We start from the raw sequence: 24,570 nt of genomic DNA, 5'->3' as shown, positions 1-24,570 counted from the left end.
TTTTTGGCCTATCAAAACATTTCAAGCCTAGATGTGAGGAGGAGTGTGAAATATAAATAATAAAAACACCATTCTCTAGTGCTTAAGAGAAATCCTTTGTATTAGTGCAGAACAAGAAAAGGCTTTCTAGAACGTCTTGAAAAAAAACAAAAAATCCATGATGTACATAATAATCCAAACAAATTCCTCTCTAGAAATATTGATGTTTGTTTTTAATATTGCACAAAAAGAGCAACAGTTCAAACTGACCATTTTAAGCTTTCTGAGCTCCCTCCTTGCGACTCTTCCCCTCCACCTGCACTGGGTAACAATGGATGCCTTTTTTAGCTTCGTGTGATATGAATGTGCCCTGTGGCAGCGCCAATTAGTCTGCAAAAATAGAAGCATTAAGCAGAAAGAAATATGTCACAAGAAACAAAAAAAAGAATTCATTACGTTGTTTAACTTCTGCAGTAAGAATCAAACAACAACCTGAACTATTATTGCTGCTTTGGTTCGCTTTTTAAATCTAAACTCGTTACAAGCAGCTATAGCCCGAAATGTAGTTTGCATGACAAGAACTGCAACTTTTAGACGTGTATAACACGTCTTAGCCTGATATCTCCGCAAATTTTTCTGAAGTTTAATAGCAGCAGCTTCTCTTCTCATGTGCTCGTATAATTTGCAAGCCAATCGTCCTACAAGTAAAGCATAAAATGTAATATAATTATTTAATGAACCAATTGCCTAGATCATAGCATTCACATTAGCTAAATGCACCTCTCCATAATGACTGAACACGTATTGTAGCCTTTCGCAATGCAATAAACTTTTCTCGCATGATATGAGTTCGTATTTGCCGTTGAATAGCCTTTGCAGCATTGCTAAGCACTTCAGCTCTCCGAGCATCTAACTCTGCCATCTGACCAGCTCTAAGGAAAACCTTTGTCTTGCCTATCTGGAAAACAATGTGGGAGAGTGTTGGACTAAAGAAAAATAATTGCTCTGAAAATAGCAATAATAATTGAAATAGAAATAATATGGATAATATTCATTTTCTATCAGTTTTAATAAAACTACGGTCAACCGTCAAACCATTTTGCATTTAATTTACATACAGGGACAACCACAAATTTTTACTATATAAATTCCACTCATTTGCTAAGTTTCCTGAATAAAAAATCATTATCTCATTTTGGGGTTATAATTTTGCTAGTTTTGAAAAACATTTCGATGCTGAGTTCCAAAGAGATACAAAACCAACAAAAATATTTTGACTGTCTTAAAGAATGCATCTCACTAACATTGTTTGAACCAAAAAAGAAATTATTCACTAAGCTGTAACATAATTTTCTCCCCTCTTTCAAGAACTTTCTATTCTGAGCAAGTAACAATAGGCAGCAGACTAAAAGGTACAAACTAATCTACCACAATGTAAGGTAAATGCCCGCTTGAACTCTTATATTCTCACGAAGCTTTTTGAATTTCTCTATAGACTTTAATTATCTTTCACACAGTTGCTGTTGAAGTTGTAAATTTCTAACCTAAACCTTGTTGAAAGTGAGAGCTATTTTGGTCCCTCATTGCAAGTAATTGAGCTTAATTAAAAGACTCTTACATATTTCTACACATTGGCATAAGAAACCTGGCATTTTAGTTAAAGATGATTGACTAACATCAAAAAGGCAAGGTACAGAGAAGAAATATAACACCACAAGGTGGATGTATGAAATTGTGTATAATATATATATATGTAGAGAGAGAAAGAGAGAGAGTTGGGCTACAGTGCTATTAATAGCACCAATCCTTTTGTGTTATAGACTTGTTTTCAATGATGTGGCACCCAAGGTGTCAATCGATACCCTTAAACATGAATCAAAGCAGAAGTTCCTATTCTAAATATTTTTTAAAAAAATCTATCATATATCAACCTATTTAAATTGCTCTACACCATTAGATGAGAAATTTTATCACTTCCGAGGTTGCTTGATCAATATGTAAATGATGTCGAAAAATTACATAAATTGGTACCGAGACATACACAAACAGAGAGAAAGAGATACTCTAGTAGTTACCTGGAATCCAGTTAGACCTTTCTTTTCCAGAATCATCTTGCATGCAACCTTTTCATCATAGCTGTTCAAACATGGGAAATGTACATAGTTGTGAATGACAAATTTACTGCACACAAACTACAAAATCAATGATAAATGTGCGGCTAACTAATTGGAGAGCAAGAAACACAAAATTATTTTGAATGTTACCTTCCTTCTAGAACTTCTGGAGCAAGTATCCCAAAACGGTGTAGAAACTCATAAAATGTGCGACGGGTAGGATATCCAGCACAACTAATTCTAATAGCCTCGAGAACACCCTATTGATTTATACAAAGCATTCACGCCAACAGATGTAAACAAAAAGATTAGTATTATTGCTCGTAACTTTCTAATAACACAATGTATATGAAACCATTGTAAATCATCTAAAGTTCAAATACACTCACACCGCAGCGTAGTTGTTGCATAACATTGACGTTCTCGAATATCGCTGGTTTTAGCAGATTGTTTGGCTTGACGCATCTAATGTAATGAGGTTCTGTTGAATTCAGTGTGTCCATCAAGGCTTGCAGTTGTTGCTGCAGTTAGTAGAAATCAGTAGTCTTTTGATAAAAGGGATTTCAAGCATCAAAATAGATGAATTAATCATGTATAGTTTCTTCTAAACGATACACTTTTAATGATGAACTGTTAACAACCCACCTTAAAACGAGAACCGATGGAGGAGAACTTAGAAGACTTGGATGTCTCCTCTGGCAGAAGAGGAAAGAGGCCTGACACAAATGGACATTTGGAAGTGCTCAACAAATCTTGGTGCTCTGCGACAACATAATCTTTATTTTTATCTAGGAACTGATCGGACTGATAGATGACCTGCCGACCAGAAAAACAAAGTTTGACTAAAAGGAAATAGTCCTTTTTCTTCAGATATTGGAAGATGAAAGGCAAGGCTGACCTCGCCGGCATAATGACATATAGTAAAATCTGTGCGAGACAGCTTTGGCTTGATGAAACGCTTGTGCACTTTAAAAGTCTGATAAAGCTTTTGACAAAAGGTTTCATGTGTTGACTTCGGAAACATACTGTCAATTACAACAACACATAATCAGTAAAGTAACACTTAAATCATTTGGCACTAAAATAAATGGTAAGCCATATTGAAAACTGTTTTGACATTAAAAATATTGATCAAAGTAAATCCCCCCGCCAAGAAAAATAAATAAATAAATATAAGAAGAGCATATGGAAGTTACATACCATGCTTCATCAAGGAGGGCAATGATACCACCAGGTTTCTGTAAAACAAATAGCAGCTTAAAGATCTTGGAGAAATAATCTCAGAGTTCCATAGAGATATATTGCATGCAAAGAAAAAGAGAGCAATACAAACGAATGAAATGACACTGCAGAAGCAGCATAACATCTTGAAACTTTTGCATTATGAACTTACCTGGAGCTTTGCAAATAAAGAATTTTGTATTGTAAAGACGTGTGTTTGACAAATTAGTTCAATATACTGTTAAGACATTGATAAAGATAAGGAGATGCATCAAGGACGACACATACGTCTGAGAAATAATTTTGGACTACAGAAGATCTGTGCAGCATGTTAGATATATGTGTGAGAGGAACAACAGGTCTACTGTGCGTAGCATAGGACGTTTCCATGATCCCACGAAGAATTACTGAAGCTTAAAGATAGGCAGGATAGCAATTTTCACATACTAGAAGATGGCAAACAATGGCATACAACTACAGTAATCAGATGTTGTTAATGTATAAGCCAAGAAAACATGAAGTTAATATCCTTCGACCATGTTACATGATAAAACCCATCTTCAGTAGTGCTATCCATGAATGTACTTGCCAATTAGCCATTAACATAGCTGTAGTGCGAAGCGAAGCTCGACAATTTGGAATGACTATTTATGAAGATCATTTCCTGTGTCGATGCATATCACCATGTCACACATAGGCAATTAGGCAAATGATGGCCAATATGATGGTGCATTTTATGAAGATCATTTCCTGTGTCGATGCATATCACCATGTCACACATAGGTAATTAGGCAAATGATGGCCAATATGATGGTGCATGCTTACCATGTCAATCTATTTAATTCATATTTCCTAGTTTCAGGAAATATGTCCCTTTGATTGTCGAGATATTGTTATATAGCATCAATTGAGGAACTACTAATATAAAGGAGTAAGGACGAAAGGCTGATCATTAAAATCTTTCAAGGATCAAGATGCAGCATGACACAACCTACCAACACAGTGTATGCCACAGTATCACCAATGTCAGCCAAATCTCTAGGGGATCTACCTAGGTTTATAAACAAGCAAGGTATATGTCACAACTGAGAATTACTGTGAGACCCCAGGTAGTCCTATAAATAAGATATAATAGGGCTAAAACTCTTAACCCAGCTTAAGTATTTTGGGTGGTGGCTAGCCCCAAAAGGCTAAGATAGTTAAGCGTGCTAGGACAAGAGTAGTCCTAGGATGACCCCTGGGAAGTTGGGGCGTTACAGTTGGTATCAGAGCCAATTACCAGTCGAAATTGTGAGATGAGTCTCGACTGAGCTAGGATTATATAGTGAGGAGAGCGAGGATCTCATACTGTTGACTTTTGTGAGTGGAGCGCAGCTTACCACAAGACTGGTTTAGGCTAGCGAGACGAGTCTCACATTGCCTGGTACTTATGATTAGTCTGAGCCTAACGAGGACGTCAGGCTTAAAGGGGGAAGAATGTGAGACCCCAGGTAGTCCTATATATGAGATATAATAAAGATAAAACTCTTAACCCGGCTTAAACATTTTGGGCGGTGGCTAGGCCCAAGAGGTTAAGAGGGTTAAACGTACTAGGACGAGAGTAGTCCTGGGATGGGTGACCCTTTGGGAAGTTGGGGCGTCACAATTACCCGTGTCGCCACCTCCTACCCATGACTTATTGTGCCGAGGCCATGTCGGCATGTGGCATAGGGCAATGTTGATATGACGTATAGGATCGTGCTGTCGATATCGACACAAATGGTTCCTTTGTTTTTTGTATTTTTTGGGATCCTTTCGAGTTGCCGGGAGCAAAAACTTTTACAAATATTTTTTCATATTGAAACATATAGATCATGTAAATATACTAACATTTGGAGCACTTAGTAGGTTCCATTGCACAATAAGACCAACTTTTAGTGAAAAAAATATTGTATACACAAGAAGATTTCTTCCAATTCTTTTTATCATTTTAGATCTAGCGAATTTACCTACAGTGGTGTTTTCCTATAAGTTTTTATCCAATTATGACTTTCATTTTGGATTCATGTATACATCTATGTAAAATGATTTTTTTTTTTTAGTTACTATAATGTTTAGTGGTCTATTCTTGTAAAATTGTGCGAGTTATAATATATAAACCACTTTTATAGCCATTAGAGAAACTAAAATACTAAAAACTATTTTTCATGAAAATTTAATTAAAAAAAAAACAATGCCAATGCGTGCCAAAGTGCCAATGGCATGCTTCTAACACGGGGTGGGCAAGCCGATGTTGGCACACCCCATGCCATTGTGCCATTCCGTGTCACTAGCATAGTGGCATATATTAGGCCATAACAATTCCTTGGATACAACCCATTCCACATAGTAGATAAAGATTTACAAATGTCTGAATCGGTACATTCTACTAATTAAACAACAAGCATGTCTAGATTCTACTAGCAGAGCTATTATAGTTGCTAAACGAGAACGACCAAACAAGCTCCCAAAGATTTGAGCCATCAACGAAACCAACACGGAGCATTGTAGTATTTGCAAAAGAAAAAAGGTGCACAACTTGAAGGTGAATTTTCTTTTTCTAATTTTTCATCTAGTCCTTATCCTTTATATTTAAATATTTCACTCATTAATTCTTTATATTCACAATTTTGATAGGTGTAGCGAGTGAGAATATTAATCTGAATGGGTGTTCATAGAAAGGAGTATGGGGTTCGACATGAAAATTTCAGCTCTAACATGAGTTAGGCTCAATCAAGGACAGCAAAAAAGGATTATTTATTAGTTATGGTTTTATATGACAAAAAAAAAAAACAATTTTCCAATCCAAAAAGCAAGAAAGACAAAGTGATATAAGAGGAGGTAGAGGAAGGCCTAAGATGACATGGTCAGGTATGATTAGAGAAGATTAGTCACAACTTGTTCAAGGGATGAAGTAGTTTACAATAAGATCAAGTTGCCAAAGATGTATGTTATGACTGATCCCGCACAATTCCTTTTAAAGATTTATTTAGATAATGCCAAAGGATGAGTGGAGTTCAATTGGTCTTAATCCACATTAACAATTGTTAGTGTGACTAAAGCCAACAGAATTACCACCACAGTCGCAATGTATGACACGCTTGCTAGCCACATCCCATGACCATTACCCTTCTCTCCATAAAGGAAATAAGACATAAACAATTTTTTTCCCCTCTACTTTTTACTCCCCATATGTTGGATAATAGTTTTTAAAGAGGACAAAGGTGATTGTCAAGTGTATCAATCAGGCAAATGTTGGATAATAGTTTTTAAAGAGGACAAAGGTGATTGTCAAGTGTATCATACCTGATTGCCACAATAGGCTTTCCATCAGTCCCTGAAAAAGATTATATGAATTGCCTACAGCTTACAAGGACATGAATCATAATTTAGATGTAGAGAACTAAATAAAGCTAGGGGTATAAACAGGCCAAACACAAGCAACCTTAGATCAAATCGAAAATGTTTCAAGCTAGTTCGTGTTCGGCTCAAAATCATGACCAACTGGAAAAGAACAGCTCATGATTAGTTTACAGTTGATTCAAGCTAACCTGAGATCGTTTCATTAGCTCGATTAATGTAATAGTAAGATAGATAGGATCAAGGCGAGATAATATCAAAAATATATATGTATGGTTATATTAGAGCTGCATTGCAAACAACTGTATAAAATAGGAAATTACAATCTAAGAAGAAAAGAAAATCTTAGAAAATAGTAGACATGAGTAAAAGAAATAAAGGACAGTACAAGAACATCATAATCCTAATAATATTTAGAACATAACCTTCTTTAGCAAAAGAAGGAAAAAAACCAAGGCACATAAGCATGAAGCAATGTCAAGCATACACTTGTAAAGTTTCGAAATTTCATATAGCCCTTCAAAATCCAAAATATCACGTATATCCCCTTAAGTATATGAGTTTCTCACAAATGCCCTTATTGTTATTTTTTTAGGATTAATTGCATACAACTCCCTGTAAACATATCGAATAGCAGATATATCCCTACAAAGTTCAACTTTTTATTTTTATCCCTGCAAAAGTCCTACTATTTTCAAATATACCCCTATTGTTAGGATTCCTTAGAAAAATATAGTTAACCATGAGTAAAATATTTAACCCTGGTTAGTGAATGAATTAAATTGACCATTTACCCCTCTTATATTATTAGGTAAAATATTTTTTGGGATAAAATTTCTACATAATTTTAACAGTTGAGCCTTTTGGAGGGATATATTTGTAGGGCAAAAATGTCATTTCACTTAAATGCTATTAAAAAATAAATAGTGCTCTAACGGTAACAAACCAGAGAGGCAAATATGAATATCACTAGACTTTTGCAGGGATAAAGAAAAAGTTAAACTTTGTGGGGATATATTTGCTATTCGATATGTTTACAGAGAGTTGTATGCAATTAACCCTTTTTTTTTAAGCCTATCCGGGTTAAAAGAAATTTTAACACTAGTATAGTTAGTAAATGACGATTTTACCCTCAACTATATATTGTAGGGGAAAATATTGAAACGTGTTTTTCTATATATTTAGGATATAGTTTTTAATTTTATAGCTTATGGCTTGATTTTTTAAAATTTTTTAATAAGTGTCTGATCTATCACTCTTATGTAATTAACTTTTTTCTTTAAAAATATGTTAAGATTATGAAAATTGCATTTTCTGATGATCAGTTTATTAAGGTTTTAGCTTATTAGGGGGGTAAAAATGAAATTTTAGAACTAATCCATCAAATTTGCACAAATTTTTATGCCAAAAAAAATTCATAGGGTTATTTACCCAAATATGAATTTTTATGAGGTTATTTCGACAAAAAGTCCCATTATTTCATTTGTGAGAAGAGAATAAGCAGGTTATTTCATATCTTGAAACTTATACAAGATCACATATATAAGACACGCCACTAACACGGCAATTCAATTAGCAACTTTGTTCGAAAACAAGGACCAATTGAACTATTTGATAAGGCCGCGTTTGGTATTGTGTTTGTTTTTAATTTTTTTAAATGAAATCTTGTATATCCAAAGGTGCAGGAAGGGACAGATTATGTGAGATCTCAAGTAATCCTATATATAAGATATAATAGAGCTAAAACTTTTAATCCGGCTACAGCATTTTGGGTGGTGGGCCCAAGAGGTTAAGAGAGTCAAGAATAGAGTCAAGCATGCCAGGGCAAAAGTAGTCTTAGGATGGGTGACCTCCTGGGAAGTTAGGGCGTCACAGTTGGTATAAGAGCCAATTACCAGCCGAAAGTGCCAAATGAGTCTCGATTAAGCCAGGTTGTAAAGCGGGGAGCTACGCTCTCATGCTGATGACTTTTGTGGTTAGAGCACGGCTCCCCTACAAGGTCGATTAAGGCTAACGAGACGAGTCTCACATCGCCTGGTGAGTCTGAACCTAATGACGTTCAAGGTCGGTTAAGGCTAACGAAATAAGTCTCACATCGCCTGCTGAGTCTAAACCTAATGAGAACGTCAGGACTTAAAGGGAGAAGAATGTGAGACCCCAGATAGTCCTATATATAAAATATAATAGGGTTAAAACTCACAACCCGGCTATAGCATTTTAGGCGATGGCTAAGTCCAAAAGCTTAAGAAAGCTGATAGTGCTAGGGCTAGAGTAATTCTAAGATGGGTGACCCCTTGGGAAGTTGGGGCATCACAAATTATTTACAATCATTTCATCCAAAGTGTTTATTTCGCAACAAAATATAAAAATTTGAAAGCAACCCTTTTTTTTTGCTTCCAAAATATTTTTAAGCAATCATCTATCAGTTAGGCGGATAGATTGTTAGTTAGTTAATTATTATAACAATAATAAAAAAGTAAAATCTTTCCTCCAGCACATCAAATTATATAGAATTAGTGTTTAAAAATTAAAAACATATATGGTACCAAAATTACGAGGTTTAGTTGCCAAACCTGAAAGTTTAGGGAGTCATTTGACAAACTACAAATTTCAGGTTGCATGCATATTTTTCCAATAAGATACTATTAAGACTTCGTTTTCATCTATGACCAAAAAAAATGCCTAAAAGATTAATAAATCCAAGTATAACAACAGGAAACCTATAAGATGAAACAGTTTTTTCTTTAAAAAAAAAAAGAAAGAAAAAGAAGAAGAAAAAGAATAGTAAAGAAAAATACTAGGGGCTGGGGCTGGAGGAAAAAGCATGAGGATTAGGGTTTGCTGGCGGGCGTCGGCGTAGGTGGTAGGCCGTTCGCGCTCGGCTGTCTGGACACGCGGACTGACAAAGGAGTCGGCCGCAGCATTCTCACGTTCGGTAATCAAGCTCCGGCTTCGCGCTCGTCGGCGATCGTGTTCCATCGCACACTCGCAGAATGGGCCTGATCGGAGTTCAATTGCTCTATGCCCCGTGCGCACGGCAGGATTCCCTGCGCACGGGCGGATCACATCGCAAATCTGCGGCGGTATCATTATCTAAAAAGGATAAAGTATTCTTTTGGTTGGGCTCTTTTGGTATTGTTCCTAATAATTAAAAAGGACGATTGTTTATATATTTTTCTTAATAATGTTTAATGCCAACCTTCGATGACTATAACTAGGATGGACAATTTGCAAAAAAAATTTAGTAGTTTTGAGTTTTTGCAAAACTATATTGTCTTTTTGGATTTTGCAGATTCAGATTAGATTTTCAGTTTTTTCTTTTTTTGTTCTTTTTTTTTTCTTTCTCTCCGAAGATGCGGCGGAGGCAAATGCGGAGGCAGAGACAGTACGTCTCACCTCTGTCCTGCGCGTCCTCGTCCTCACTCTCGCCTTCACCCACGCATTCTCTCTCCGCCTTTCTGGCCTGTAACCCTTCCGAGGCCGTGTCGCGGCTTTTTTTTTTGTTTTTCTCCCTGATCCTTCTCCATTGCCTCCCTAACTCTTTACAATAACCCCAATAGTCCCACATCGGATGGGATACTTATTCCGATCAGTTTATATGAGAACTACATGCTAGTAATAATAACAGGGCTTAAGTATTTTGGGCCGGTGGTTAAGCCCAAAGAGTTATTATTGCTAATAGGCTGGGTCGTTACATTTGGTATCAGAACCGGTTCACCAGCTGGACATGTGGGGCGAGTCTCGGCTGAGCCAGGGTCTGGATGACGGGCTAGCGAGACGAGTCTCACATCGTCTGGTGATCTTGGGGTTGTCATTTGGTTTATAAGAGACTTAGACACTAGTAATAATAACTTGGCGTAAGCATTTTCGGCCGGTGGTTGGGCCCAACGAGTTATTATTGCTAGTGAGCTCGGTCGTTACATTTGCTGGACAGCAGGTGACACGTGACACGAGTCGGTGAGTTTCGGCACACTTAGTGGGTCCCGACGGCGTCCCGGTGTGGTTTTTGGGACTGCCGGTAAGTTACGGTGATCGGTTTTGGGAAAACCGATCAGGGGACTTGTGTGGGGGGTTTGTGAGTCTCGTGCTTCGAGTGAGTAGGTTGGTTACTGACCCGTCGGATATTCGTAGGTCCGGTTGACTTGTGCTTACCCAGTGTTCCGACGCGATTATGACAGGTGGGTGCTTCGAGCTGGTAGTCGGTGAGATCGTTTCACCCTTCCCCTGTTCTTTCATATTAGTATCGTAGTCTCTACATGTCTTTGCTTTGATTATCATTCGTATATCTTATTTTGTTAGTTGCATTTTGTTAGTTGTTGATAGACATGTAGAGCAAGTTGCATATATATACTGTATATCTGTAGACCTTGGGTCCAGGCAACACATCGACTCCTTTGTCGTGTGTTTCGATCTGATTGATCGTGGTTCGACGTTGTACGCTCTTACACCTGGCTTCGGCCAAGGCACCAGTCTCTTTTTGCCGGTTTTCGTTTTGAGCATATCAGCATGATTTAGACACAGCACTGTGTATTCTAGACACCAGGTTGGTTTGGCCACCAACCAAGGGGTGTACGTATCCGGATAGGTCGTTGACGACGCATGAATAAGCTTTTGGTTTGGACTATCCACCTTTGAGGCATCGGATCAGTTGAGTTTTTGGTTACAGTAGTAGTTTTGTTCTTGCTCAGTTATTATCATGTTTCTATTACTACTGTAGTTGCTCTTATATCATATCATGTTCATATCTGTTGTTCTAGCTTCTTTTGTTTTCGGTGATTACGGCTTGCCTTCGTGGCTCTGTCATACCCACTGGGAAACCATGGTTGCGGTTTCTCACCCCCCAGGTGACATGGACGAGGAGTTGGTATTTGGGCTCGATGGGAGGACGATCTAGCTAGTCGGCAGTAGCGACCGTCACCCTAGTTATATTTCTTCCCGCATTTAGTAATTGTTAATAATAAATGGTTCAGTTAGATATTTGAATGTTTGTGATTTCCGTTATACATGATTAGAGATTTTGTGGATCACTGGTTTTGGTTTTATGGATATTTAGTTCTCGGATTTGTGTATTTATACATATTTACGCATCGTGGTTTTCTACCCTTCGAGATAGTTGATTTTCAAAATAGAATTTTCGTGTGGGAAACAGTTTTAAAAAGGTTTTCGAATGGTTTTCATGAATGAATGAATTAGAGTTTAAAAACAAAATCTTCCGTGTGGGGAGCACTTTTAAATAGGATGTTTGTTGTATTGTGCATTGCATCATCCAGCGCCTAAGAAGTGCTTAGAGGCATGCATCATCTCTAAGGATCGTTAGCTGTATGGAAATGCATATCATGAATTGGTTATTGATTGGTAAATGTAGGTTGTGGTTGAGATCATATTGTATAGTTGGTACGCCGTGCAAATACAAAGGAGACTCTGTCCGAGTGGACAGAAAAACTTTGTATTTGTGGCGGATCTGTACGTCACATGGGTCAGATTGAAAAAAAAAAAAAATTAGCACGTCTTCCGCAACTTTGTTTCAAAATGATAATGAATTTTAAAAAGGCTTTTAAAATCGGCCCCGGGGCGTGACAGATTAAGAAAATGTAACGACCCAGCCCACTAGCAATACTAACTCGTTGGGCCCAACCACCGGCCCAAAATACTTAAGTCCAGTTATTATTACTAGCGTGTAGGTCTCATATAAACTGATTGGAATCAATATCCCATCCGATGTGGGACTATTACAAACTCCCCCTGTTTAGACCCTGACATCATCGTCAGGTCCAAACGAGATCACAAACAGATAGATCATGACCATTACCAGGCGATGTGAGATTCTAGAGGTGGCTCCTACGGGTTCAAGAAGTGGCTCCCACCAAACCCGTTGGTGTAGCACTTTGTCCCGCATAGCACTTAGTTCTCACACTTCCAGCTGGTATTCGTTTCTGATACCAATTGCAACGACCCAGCCCACTAGCAACAATAACTCGTTGGCCCAAACCACCAGCCCAAAATGCTTAAGCCCAGTTATTATTACTAGTGTCTAAGTCTCTTATAAACCAAATGACAACTCCATTCCCATCCGATGTGGGATTATTAGGGTGTCACACCCCCCTCCACCACCTCTGCGACCCTCCATGACGGTAACGAGGACAGAGTTGGATCCTCTTCCTCCGCCTTCGTCGGCGCAAGCACCGACGCCGGCACTGGAGAATGAGGACTCGGAGCGAGTGCGGGTAAGAGCAGAGTCGAGAAAAAAATATGCAAAAAATAAAAAAATAAAAAGAATAAAATATAAAATATCAAAAATATTTTTGTTTATACAAGACAAATAAAAGAATGTAAGAAAGGAGAAGAAATAATGAAGTTGCACTATTTTAGAAAAATGTTGTACTATTTCAGAAGAATGTTTGCGCTGTTTTAAAGAAAACTTACACTCTTTAAGAGAAAAGGTATACCTTTTTAGGTGAAAGTTGCACTCTTTGAACAAAAATTATATTCTTTAGGAAAAAATTACACTGTTTCTCCTCCTCCTCTTTCTTCTTCTTTCTCTTCGTTCTCGTGTGTTTCTTCTACGCCCATCTCTTCTTCGCCCTCCACCCCCATTGGCAGATCCTCCGTCCATCTCTCTCCGACCCTCTTTTTTCCTCCCCCTCTGACCCTCTTTTTTCCTCGCCGGCGGTGGAGGGTCGGAGAAAAAAAAAAAAGAAGGTCGCGGTGCGGCCTCGGCGGGATTGGAGGCGATGAGGGTGGGGGGTGTGCGGCCACGGGCAAGGGCGCGCAGGGCAGAGGCGAGGGTGGAGGATCTGCCGACGGAGGTGGAGAGCGAAGAAGAGATGGACACATAAGAAACACACAAAGATAAAGAGGAAGGAGAAGAAAAAGGAGGAGAAACAATGTAATTTTTGCCCAAATAGTGCAATTTTCGTTCAAAGAGTGCAACTTTCATCTCGAAAAAAATTTTTTTTTTTTTTTTCAAAGAGTGTAAGTTTTCTTTAAAATAATACAACGTTCCCTAGAAATAATGCAACTTCATCATCTTCTTCTTCTCTCTCTGATTCTTCATTTTGCTTATAGAAAAAAATATTTTTTTATATTTTATTATTTATTCTTTTTATTTTTTTTTATTTTCTGCATATTTTTTTCTCATCTCCGCTCTCACCCGCACTCGCTCCGAGTTTTCCTTCTTATACACCGGCGTCAGTGCCTATGCCGGCAACGGAGGGGAAAAGGATGCGAAGGTCGCGGAGCGGTAGGGGGGTCGAAGAGAAAAAAAAAAGAATAAGAAAAAAAATAAGAGCAAAAGGACATGACGCTGCCCTCTTTACTATTGCAAAGAGCTGGGGAGGAGATGGAGAAGGGTTGGAGAAAAAAAAAATGAGGCTCGCAGTGCGATATGGGGTCGGAAGCGAGGAAAGCAAAGGGAGGGTGCACGGCTGAGGATGAGGGTGAGGTTGCGCGTCACAGAGGAGAGGCAGGCTCCTCCACCTCCGCCGCCCTCTTCGGAGAGAGAAAAAAAAAAGAATGAGAGAAAAAAAAAAAAGGAAAGAGAGAAAAAGAAATAAGGGTATTTTGGTCAGTTTTATGAAAATTTGGCCAAAATCCAAAAATGTGGCCTACTTTTGCAAAAGCTCAAAACTAATGGATTTTTTATGCAAATTGATGTTACGTGGAATAGTAAAAATGTAAAGATAAAATATTTAATAACAAATACTATTTATATTATTAATGATATATACTAGCTCAACTAACTATATAAATATAGTGTACGTTCGATGCACGTTACATTTAATTAAATTAAAATCAAAATTATATTTTAAATTTAAATAGTAATTGATGGCATGAATCTATTTATCAATTAATTTTTTTCTAACTTTATTTATCTCCAAATAAGTTTTATATCTTTTCATTTTAGTTATACTATAAATCTTTTTATATATATTTCATAATATACAAATTTTTTTAATATATGCCTAAATAAAAATTAGAATTAATTCTACATTTTAAATTAATGAATTCCGATTCAAATTTATGAGTAAAATTCTTTAAATTCCATAATTTGAGTATAAATATTAGGGACATGGATTTATTTATCAACACATTTATCTTTCAATTTTGATTTATGTGCAATTTAGTTAATTATTTTTAATTGGAAGCAGTCCATTTATAGACCCAAATATTAAAATTTTAAATTAATGTCAAATTTTAAATTAAAATATGGAATCACATTTGAAATTATGAGTTAAACTTCTAATTTAAAGTCGATTTGATCGGCTTATTTTTAAATTATTCTATTTTTCAAACCTTTACTTTTAGTTAGTTAATTGACAAATAGTGAATACTGCAAAAATTTTATTTTTTCAATGAGCACGTATGTAACATATTGAAAACCTCGAGAACGAATATCGAACTTTAGCCAAATTGACTAAAATATGCGAAGGAGATGGATGGACAAATTGCATTTAGCATTCCAACAATGTTGGAAGGGTTAAAAAATAAGTTTAAGAGAGATTAGAAATGTTTTAGCATCGACCGGCGCGAAGTAGAATCGAATCGGAGCTAAAACTGCATTCTGGAGCATGTGTACCGGTACAACCATCGAGTTGTAACCGGTACAGACCAGCAGCCCGAGAGGAAGCTGCTCTCGGGTTTGAGTTTTCACAGAAGTGTACCGGTACACTCCTGGTTTGTACCGGTACACTTTGGTAAAATCCGAGAAGGCTGCTCTCGGGTTGGCCTCTGCGTAATTGTGTACCAGTACAAAATGCCATGTACCGGTACACTTTGGCTCTGGTAGCAGGGAGTGATCTATTGCAGAATAGAGTTTTGGGGGGCTTAGTTGCAAATGTTACAACATGTAATATACCCAACACTCCTCTCCTTCACAGCCAACACCCCACACACCCTCTCCCTCACATTTCTCTCATTCTCTCTCTAGAAAACTCATCTAGGGCAAGGGAGGAGCTTGGAAGAAAGCTTGGAGAAGGAGATTTTGGAGGTTTTGGTGGTTATAGAAGCTCTCCAACAAGGAGGACTTGATAGAGCTTGGGACTAGAGGTGAGTTCTTGCAAGATTACTTCTAGAGTTTGGTTTTAGACCCTAAGTTTTAGTGTTTTGAGCTTCTTAGAGGCTTTAGAAACCCTTTAGTGCCATGAACACCATGAAACCCATAGGAGCTTCATGTGCTCTAATGGTGAACACCTAGGGTTTAAAGTAGATGCCCTAGGGATGCTTGGAATGGCTTTGTGATGGTATTAGAATGCTTCCTAGTTGATTCTAAGCTAACTTTTGCTTAGGAATGAGATCAATCTAGGAGAAAACCCTATATGACATTATTAGGGCATGGATTTTGGGGCTTTTGCCTCCGAGTGTTTTCGAGATAAATTGACCTCTTCAAAACCTAATTGGGGGCATTCCCGACGCGTGGGACAACTCCGTTCGTCGAAACGAAAAGACTAGATATGAATTTGTAGTATAAAGCCTAATTTGGCTCTAAAATTATTGTAGACCGCCGTAGCATGCGGGATCGGAGTTCGTAGAGCACGAGAGTCGAACTACAACCCTTCTACAATTATTCGTGGAGGGGGTGTACTCCGGAATCGTTCGATTCCCTTCTATGTCTATCTCACCTTTTATTTGAGCATTATGTCAATAATCATTCATGCATATTAGGGTTAATTACTTGTGAAAGATGGTTGGACTTCAATTACATGCTTCTAACGTAGATGAACATAGAGATTGATATGAACCATAGTGGACATGTTTGTGGGAGGACCCTATACTTGTGTGAATGTGAGACCGAGACTATGATAATAGTAAACAAAGGTAACATTGACAATAGAGACAAGATTGACATCGAGAAATGACTCGTTAAACAAGTTTTAACAATTAGTGGCATTATGACAAGAATGACCTAGAGAGTGGCATGAATAAATAGGTAAAAATCATTATGATACTGGCATTGTGGCTAGTGGCTATACATTTTCTAAGTGGGAATTGGATCAATACTCACGATAAGTCTTGGCTGGAGGGTGGTAGCTCCCCCTCAAGCGGTGCGTTCCGGAATTGTCACCACGGGGAGCGCGGTCCCCGAAGACGGTCCCTCGGGTCTTGCAGTGCTTAGAGCCTCCCCGAACGAAAGAGATTTTGGGTTGTGAGTTATTGGGGTTAACAAGGTTAACCGGTAAGATTGGGTAAAAGCCAAAGTAAAATCATGGAAAAGCATGCATGCATAATCATTCCTTATTTGATTATATATCTTCTGACAGCTTTCTTGCAGGCATAGTATTAACATTAGTATGGTTACTATTTCTCTTTCTTTGAAATACTTATGCGTAAATAGACCTAGTGGGTAAGTCGGCGAGGTCGGTTGTCGAACCCACTGGAAACTTCGTTGTAGTTCTCACACCACTAACCCTACAGATCCGAGCGCGAGCGGGGCGGCAGAGGGTCGAGGCAAGGGTATTGCGCCATAGCTAGTGGCCACCGGAGTATATGCATTTAGTCTGTAAGATACCGGACTTCGAAAATCATGAGGTTACAGTGTACGTTCGATTGGAAAGCCATTTAAATGGTTCCGGTGAGGCTGCGGTGGAATGTAACATACCGGATTTTTAATATAAAAGTGAAAATAAGTAAAAATAGTATGAGATACTATTTTATTGGATTCAGAGAAGTAAAACATAAGTCAGAAGTGACTTGTGCTGAAATCGGGATGAAAACAGAAGATCTAGAATTTTCTGTTGGAAACGGGACAGAAAAATTAGCAGAAAATGCACAGTCTCAGAAAATTATGAAAATTGGCGGGGATGCCAGAAATATTTTAATGAGGCTAGATTTAAAGTTTCATATTTTTNGGCGTGACATAGTCATTCCTTTTGAGTACATGTTTCAACTTTTATTTTGTTGATCTATAGTTATAAAAGTTGAAAGCAAATCATGTATTTTTGGAGAACGATTATGATGTAAAAAATATTATGAATGAAAGCAAATGGATGTAATAGTTTAGTTTACTAGTATTTGGTTTAAATGTAATCAAATATTATATATGGTTGTATGTTTTAGCTTAGAGCTTTCGCTTTCGTTATTGCTTGCCCTCGTGTAAGCCTTGTATAATTGCAAATTTCTTTGTTTGATTGCTTAATTATACTTGTGGTTGGAGCCTTGGGCAGGCAAGGGAGGCCTTATCCGTTCGGCGTCTGTTGACGTGGCCCGAACCCGACCAAATTGGCGGAGAGCGGGGCGTGACAACGTAATATTCTTTATAAGGCGCCTACGAAGAATAATTTACAGTACATATCTTTCAGTTGGCAGAAAATTGGATAAGTATGATGGTTTTTCAACATAAACTTGTAAATTTTAATTCTCCAAAAGTTTATAGTTTCTAAAAAGTAAATTCATCTTTTATATTTTATTCGAAAATATCCCATATTCGAATTCAAATTCAAATAGTTGTTGTTGACAATAATTATATAGTTCTATTTTTTTTCTTTTTATATACATGAAATGTTTTTCTATATTTTTCGATTTATAAGGAATCTAAAATCCTAGTATATGTTTCAAACTAAAAGCACCGAAATATTGATTCATATTTAATTCAAAATAAAAAAAAATTTTAGTCCAATTTAATTAGAATTTTTTAACTGTTAATTCAAATTCAATATCCAAAATAAATTTATTTTATGATTTAAATCAAATTTTAATTTAATTAAAAAATTCATAAGTTTAAATTTAAATTATATAATTAAATTTCAACTTTGAATTTTAGATGAAATAAAAATTTAAAATAAAATAAAATAAAAATTTAGATATATGTTTTAAATTAAAGTTGAATATGATTATTGTTTGCAATTAATAAAAGTTAATATAACAACTAAATATTAGTTGATAGGATTGAGATAATCTTCATTTTAAAATGAAAAAATATTGAATGATATACAAATATTTAATAAAAAAATTATCCGTTAGAAAAAAAAGGAGAATTAAAAGTTTGTTTCATTATGATTTTTTTTTGGGACATAATTATTATGGAGAACCCGCGTGGCCCAATGATCTTTTTTGCATAAGAAAAAAGATGAACTAAAATTTTTTTTTACGCGAAAAAAGGGCCTCTCAACAAATCTAGATTTAAAATACGTGCTTTTATATATAGTATAGATATATAGATAAAGAAAGAGATTAAGTTCGGCTATTATCTTAATAATCGCTTTCTTTGGCACCCATAGTTTTACATAGGATGCGAATGGGTTTCTGATTCAATATACAAGAGATCACGGACATTAGTAATAATAACTAGGCTTATGCATTTTGGCCGATGGTTTGGGCCTAACGAGTTATTATTACTAGCATGTCAGGTCGTTACATTTGGTATCAGAGCCAATAACTAGCTAGAAGTGTGATATGAGTCTCGGCTGAGCTAGGATTTAGGAATAACGGGCTATATCAAGGTCTGAATAACAAAACTAGCAAGACAAGTCTTACATCACCTGGTGATTTTATGGTGATGAGGATGTCAAGCCTAAATCGAGGGAGTCTGTGACTAAAGGTGTCTGTGGATAGGGTCGGGTCTGGGTAGTTGATATACTATACCCTGACCCTAAAAAGAAATAGATAGAAAAAATATATATACCCTACCCATTTAAATCCGGATAAGGTTTGGGTCTGGTACTTAATTTAATAATATGCCCATCGGGTCTATTTGAGCGGGTTTGGGTAGTGACTATCCGTATACTACCCGCTTAAGACCGGGTATGGATCGGGTACGGATCGAAACTAGATCCGGTACGAATACCCGTATGCATATACTTTTTATAAACTTTATTAAACCATCTATGAGAAAACCATAAATCTTTAACTATAAAAAACTTGCATTTTAATTAGTTGCACATAGTCTAATAAAATTTGTTCAAAAGAAAGATTCAAGCAGTAAATAGCTAGAATTTAAAAAAAACGTGTTAGGAGCCGAACGTCCTTATTCTTTGACCCGATCAAAGATCCTCCTCGGGAAGAGTGTAGGGATGCGGAACGGCTACGATTAGTGACCCTCGAAGTTTGCGCCCTTCGACTGGATCAAGCGATTCGGCTGATGAGGGATCGGATCAGCCGAGTTCGAAGATCTTTACTATAGACTCGGTTCGGCTTGAAGAGCCGAATGTACAGAATGCACAAGATTTTGGGTCGGCTAATGAGCCGAATATATGGAATACACAGTGATTGGTCGGCTGAAAGAGCCGAGTGCCTTTATATATTAATAAAACAGAGTGTGCCCGAAGGGCATGCAGACTCAGAAAATCTAGATTACAACAGAGTGTGCCCATGAGGCATACAGACTCCAGAGATCTAACTTAAAAATTACTTCTAGGAAAGCAGTAAATGCGGGTAAAAAAATGATTACATGTAAACTTCTCCTAAAAAACGATAAATGTAGGAAAGAAAAGTATTAAAAATGCGGTGGTCTTCTCGTTCAGGGGGGAGAAAGATCCCTATTACAGGCTTCAAATTTACTATTTATAATATCTTATCAGCCCACATTATTAGTTGGTTATAGTAGTGGGGGAAGTGGTGTAGCCATGATGGAAGTTATGCCCCACTTCTCATGGAAGTTACGCCCCACTTCTCATGGAAGTTACGCCCCACTTCACATGGAAGTTACGCTCCACTTCACATGAAAGTTACGCCCTACTTCACATGGAAGTTACGCCCCACTTCTCAACTGTTCCCGTCTAAACGCTCTTGACCTTCAGACACCTTATTGCCGACTCCTGGTGTACCACGTGTCCTTATTTCTTTAATTCATATGTGGGTTAGGTCGGCGTGTTAATTTTAATTTTGGCATTAATAATGCCCCCCCAATAGTCTTTCGAATGAACATTCGGATGACTATTGGTGCCAAATCGACTGCTCAATGGCACAGCCGAGACTCAAGCTTTAGTTTCGCTGGTTTTGGTCGGTTTAAAAAAAACGGCTCTTTATTATCCCAGCCACATATACCTCGGTTTCATCAGTCGATTCTTTACTTTTACTCGATTGGTTCGGCTGTTCTTGAACCGAATGTTCTTCTATCAAGGATTTCTCCTTGAAGAAAGTGACTCTTTACCAGCCGCATATACCTCGGCTTTATCAGCCAATTCTTCACTTTCACTTGATTGGCTCAGCTCTTTTTGAACCAACTGTTCTTCTAGCAAGGATTTCTCCTTGCCTTTGCTTTGATTTTTATATCGGCTCCATTGTAGTCGATCGTCCTCACTTTCCTTCCAGAATTGCTCACATTAGGCAACTCTAACACCTAGATCAAATATGTTAGAAAAATATTTATCTTCAAAATGGTCTTTTATCTTAAAATGTAGATCATTTAACACCATTTTGGCGAACTCTGATTTCGGCATTCTCATAAAACACCAAATTTTGGCTATTTTGAAACGGTTCAAATACTCTTCGACCGTTTCACCTGACTTTTGTCGGTATAAAGCCAAATCGGCGACCGATAATTGTGGCTCCGACCTATGGAATTGCTCATGAAATTTTCTTTCTAGTTCGTCCCAATCTCAAACGGAATTGGCTGGTAAATTTGTGTACCAAGTAAACGCCGTTTTAGTTAATGACGTGTTAAATAATCGAAGTTTTAAAAGCGGATCTGCAACGGCTTCTCGGCATTGTGCCGTAAACTGTGCAACATGTTCGACCGTGTTTTTGGTCTCATCCCCAGAAAATTTGTTAAATTTTAGCATTTTCCAATTTGCCGGGTATGGATGCTCTGCGTCTATATTCGCAAGATAGGGTTATCTAAATATAGGCCGCATTGCCGGCCTTGCACCTACTCCGAAAGTATTTCGGATGGCTTCTTCGATCTGTGCATAGATTTCATTATTGTTCCCCTGTAAGGGAACTTGTGCTTGCGCTTGTGCTATATTTGGTCTTTGCGGTAGACCGAAATTTTGTACCACAGGGTTGATCCCTTGTACATTTGGGGCCTGCCCCCCAGCCCTAGCCGCTACATTTTAGGGCTGGTAAGCTGGTGAAGGAGGTAAACCTGATGCAATCTCCGAGTACGGGTCGACATTTATATTTGCCGGCCTATAAATAGTCTGGAAAGGAGCCATTTGGGGTTGTGCCTATGAGACCGCCGGCGTGATGGGATTTTGTTGCACCAGCACAGTTAAGGGCCCCTATTGCCTCCCATAAGGTTGCTCGTTTCGGGTAAGTACTTGTCTGATTCGAATAATATTTTCATTGTAGGCTGTGATGGCTGCCAGCACCGCGTCTAGTCGAGCGGTAGTTTGATGGATATTTTGATCTACAGTTTGCAGGACTAGGGTCATCTAGCCGAGTGCCTGAATTAGACTCGGCTCTTGATGAACCGACTGTTCACTAGTCTCTCCTCCAACAAGTAGTACCGCCTGATTCTCATTCGTATTTTCGGTGCTACTAGCTTGGTCATTCCCTGAAGGCCTGGGAATGGCTCTATTCCGGAGGTTCATAGCATTATCGTCAGCCATAATTTCAATAAAAATATAAATTTACCTAAATTGGTCTCCCACCGGGCGTGCCAAAAATTGTTAGGAGCCGAACGTCCTTATTCTTTGACCCGGTCAAAGATCCTCCTCGGGAAGAGTGTAGGGATGCGGAACGGCTACGATTAGTGACCCTCGAAGTTTGCGTCCTTCGACTGGATCAAGCGATTTGGCTGACGAGGGATCGGATCAGCCGAGTTCGAAGACCTTTACTATAGACTCGGTTCAGCTGGAAGAGCCGAATGTACAGAATGCACAAGATTTTGGGTCGGTTGATGAGCCGAATATATGGAATACATAGTAACTGGTCGGTTGAAAGAGTCGAATGCATATATTAATAAAATAGAGTGTGCCCAAAGGGCATACAGACTCTGAAAATCTAGATTACAACAGAGTGTGCCCGTAGGGCATACAGACTCGAGAGATCTAACTTAAAAACTACTCCTAGGAAAGCAGTAAATGTGGGTAAAAAAAAGATTACATGTAAACTACTCCTAGAAAATGATAAATGCAGGAAAGAAAAGTATTGAAAATATGGTGGTCTTCTCGTTCAGGGGGGAGAAAGACCCCTATTACAGGCTTCAAAGTTACTATTTATAATATCTTATCAGCTCACATTATTAGTTGGTTATTGTAGTAGGGAAAATGGTGTAGCCATGACCATGGAAGTTATGCCCCACTTCACATGGAAGTTACGCCCCACTTCACATGGAAGTTACGCCCCACTTCACATGGAAGTTACGCCTTATTTCTCAACCGTTCCCGCCTAAACGCTCTTGACCTTCAGGCACCTTATTACCGACTCCTGGTGTATCACGTGTCCTTATTTCTTTAGCTCATATGTGGGTTAGGTCGGCGTGTTAATTTTAATTTTGGCATCAGCAAAAAGTAAAATAAAAAATAAAAAAAAAGTAAATAGAGCGACTAGGGTTTTCACTATGATAAAAATATATAGAGATCCTTCATTTGTAAGTTCTATTAACATTGATCCATCAACTTCAAATTTTTTTATTTATTATTAGGTATTTCACTCGGTCTGGATCCGAGTCCAGTTCAGGGTCCAGATTTGGAAACTCTTCCGAATCCTACTCATTAAAAGGTTGGGTTCGGGTCAGGTCCAAGTCAGGTACGGGTAAAAAGTATCTGGACCCATACTCAAAATTTTAATAGATAATTTTTTTTAGCCTTATACTATCCATTTTTTATCGGGTCAGGTTCAGATCCGGATAGGGTTCGGGTAGGATCCGGATTTGGTACGGTATATCGAGTATTTTGGACAACTTTATCCGTGACACCCTAATAGTCCCACATCGGATTGGAATAAAAGACCATGGACATTATTAATAATAGCTGATACTCAAGCTTGGCTTGAAATGAATTTCGAGCCTTTTTCTTTGTTCAAGCTCAGCTCATTTAATTTCGAGTCTAGCTCGAGCGAGCCAAGTATCGAGTCGAACGCGAGTCGAACGCGAGCCGGCTCGCTCATTTGCCAGCCCTACGCATGGCCCTACAAATGTATATGTGTGTTCTTTCTCACTGTTTCATGCACACACAAAAACTTTTCCACTCTTTCTCACTCCAGCCTATAATGTACTGAAACTCAGTATAGTGTGCCAAACTTTAGCGAAATTGGCAAGGTACATATTAAAGTCATGTAGGCATGACTAAAATAGGGTTGGAGAAGTTTAGATTGAGTTTGGAATCAGTTGGAATTAAATCGGATCAAAACAAAGTTTTGAAATAAGTAAAAATATGATTCCAAACTTTCCAGAAAACGAAATAAGTATTTTGGGCACATGAAATGTAATGACCCAGCCACTAGTAACAATAACTCGTTGGGCCCAAACCATCGGCCCAACATGCTTACGCCCAGTTATTATTACTAGTGTTTAAGTCTCTTATATACTCAATCACATTCTCATTCATATCTGATGTGGGATTATTGGGGTGTGACAGACTCCCCCCGTTAAGGCCCTGACGTCCTCGTTAGTCCAATCACACACACAGCCCAAGATCACCAGGCGATGTGAGACCCATCTCGCTAGCCTTGTCATCTAGATGCTGGCATAGCCGGTCACCTTGTCATTCAGACTCCGACATAGCCTATCACATTGTCTTTCAGACCCTGACTCAGCCAAGACTCGTCACATATTACTGGCTGGTGAACTGGCTTTGATACCAAATGTAACAACCCGACCAGCTAGCAATAATAACTCGTTGGGCCTAAACCACCGGCCCAAAATCTTAAGCCCAGTTATTATTATTAAGGTGGAGTCCTCTTATAAACCTAATGACAACCCCGTTCCCATCCGATATGGGACTATAGGGGTGTCACAGACTCCCCCGTTTAGACCCTGACGTCCTCATCAGCCTTAAACACA

General features: G+C 38.1%; 1 protein-coding gene across 2 annotated transcripts in view; it reads right to left on the bottom strand.

Moving 5' to 3' along the window:
- LOC109727027 (myosin-11-like) overlaps positions 1-24,570 on the bottom strand; it is a 55,713-nt gene that overhangs the window by 12,496 nt on the left and 18,647 nt on the right. For both annotated transcript variants that reach the window (XR_002220694.1, XM_020256888.1), the window contains exons 14-22: positions 3,294-3,331; positions 2,992-3,118; positions 2,739-2,909; positions 2,483-2,614; positions 2,244-2,353; positions 2,055-2,115; positions 760-937; positions 472-677; positions 250-369 (exon numbers count right to left, since the gene is read on the bottom strand). Coding sequence is in view for 1 of the 2 variants with exons in the window: in XM_020256888.1 (XP_020112477.1) it covers positions 250-369; positions 472-677; positions 760-937; positions 2,055-2,115; positions 2,244-2,353; positions 2,483-2,614; positions 2,739-2,909; positions 2,992-3,118; positions 3,294-3,331 (1,143 nt within the window). In the remaining variant the exon portion in view is untranslated. The remainder of the gene's footprint in view (positions 1-249; positions 370-471; positions 678-759; positions 938-2,054; positions 2,116-2,243; positions 2,354-2,482; positions 2,615-2,738; positions 2,910-2,991; positions 3,119-3,293; positions 3,332-24,570) is intronic.

Source organism: Ananas comosus, linkage group 2 (assembly GCF_001540865.1).
Source record: "Ananas comosus cultivar F153 linkage group 2, ASM154086v1, whole genome shotgun sequence".
Classification (NCBI taxonomy): Eukaryota; Viridiplantae; Streptophyta; class Magnoliopsida; order Poales; family Bromeliaceae; genus Ananas; species Ananas comosus.
This window is presented reverse-complemented; position numbering and strand designations above follow the sequence as displayed.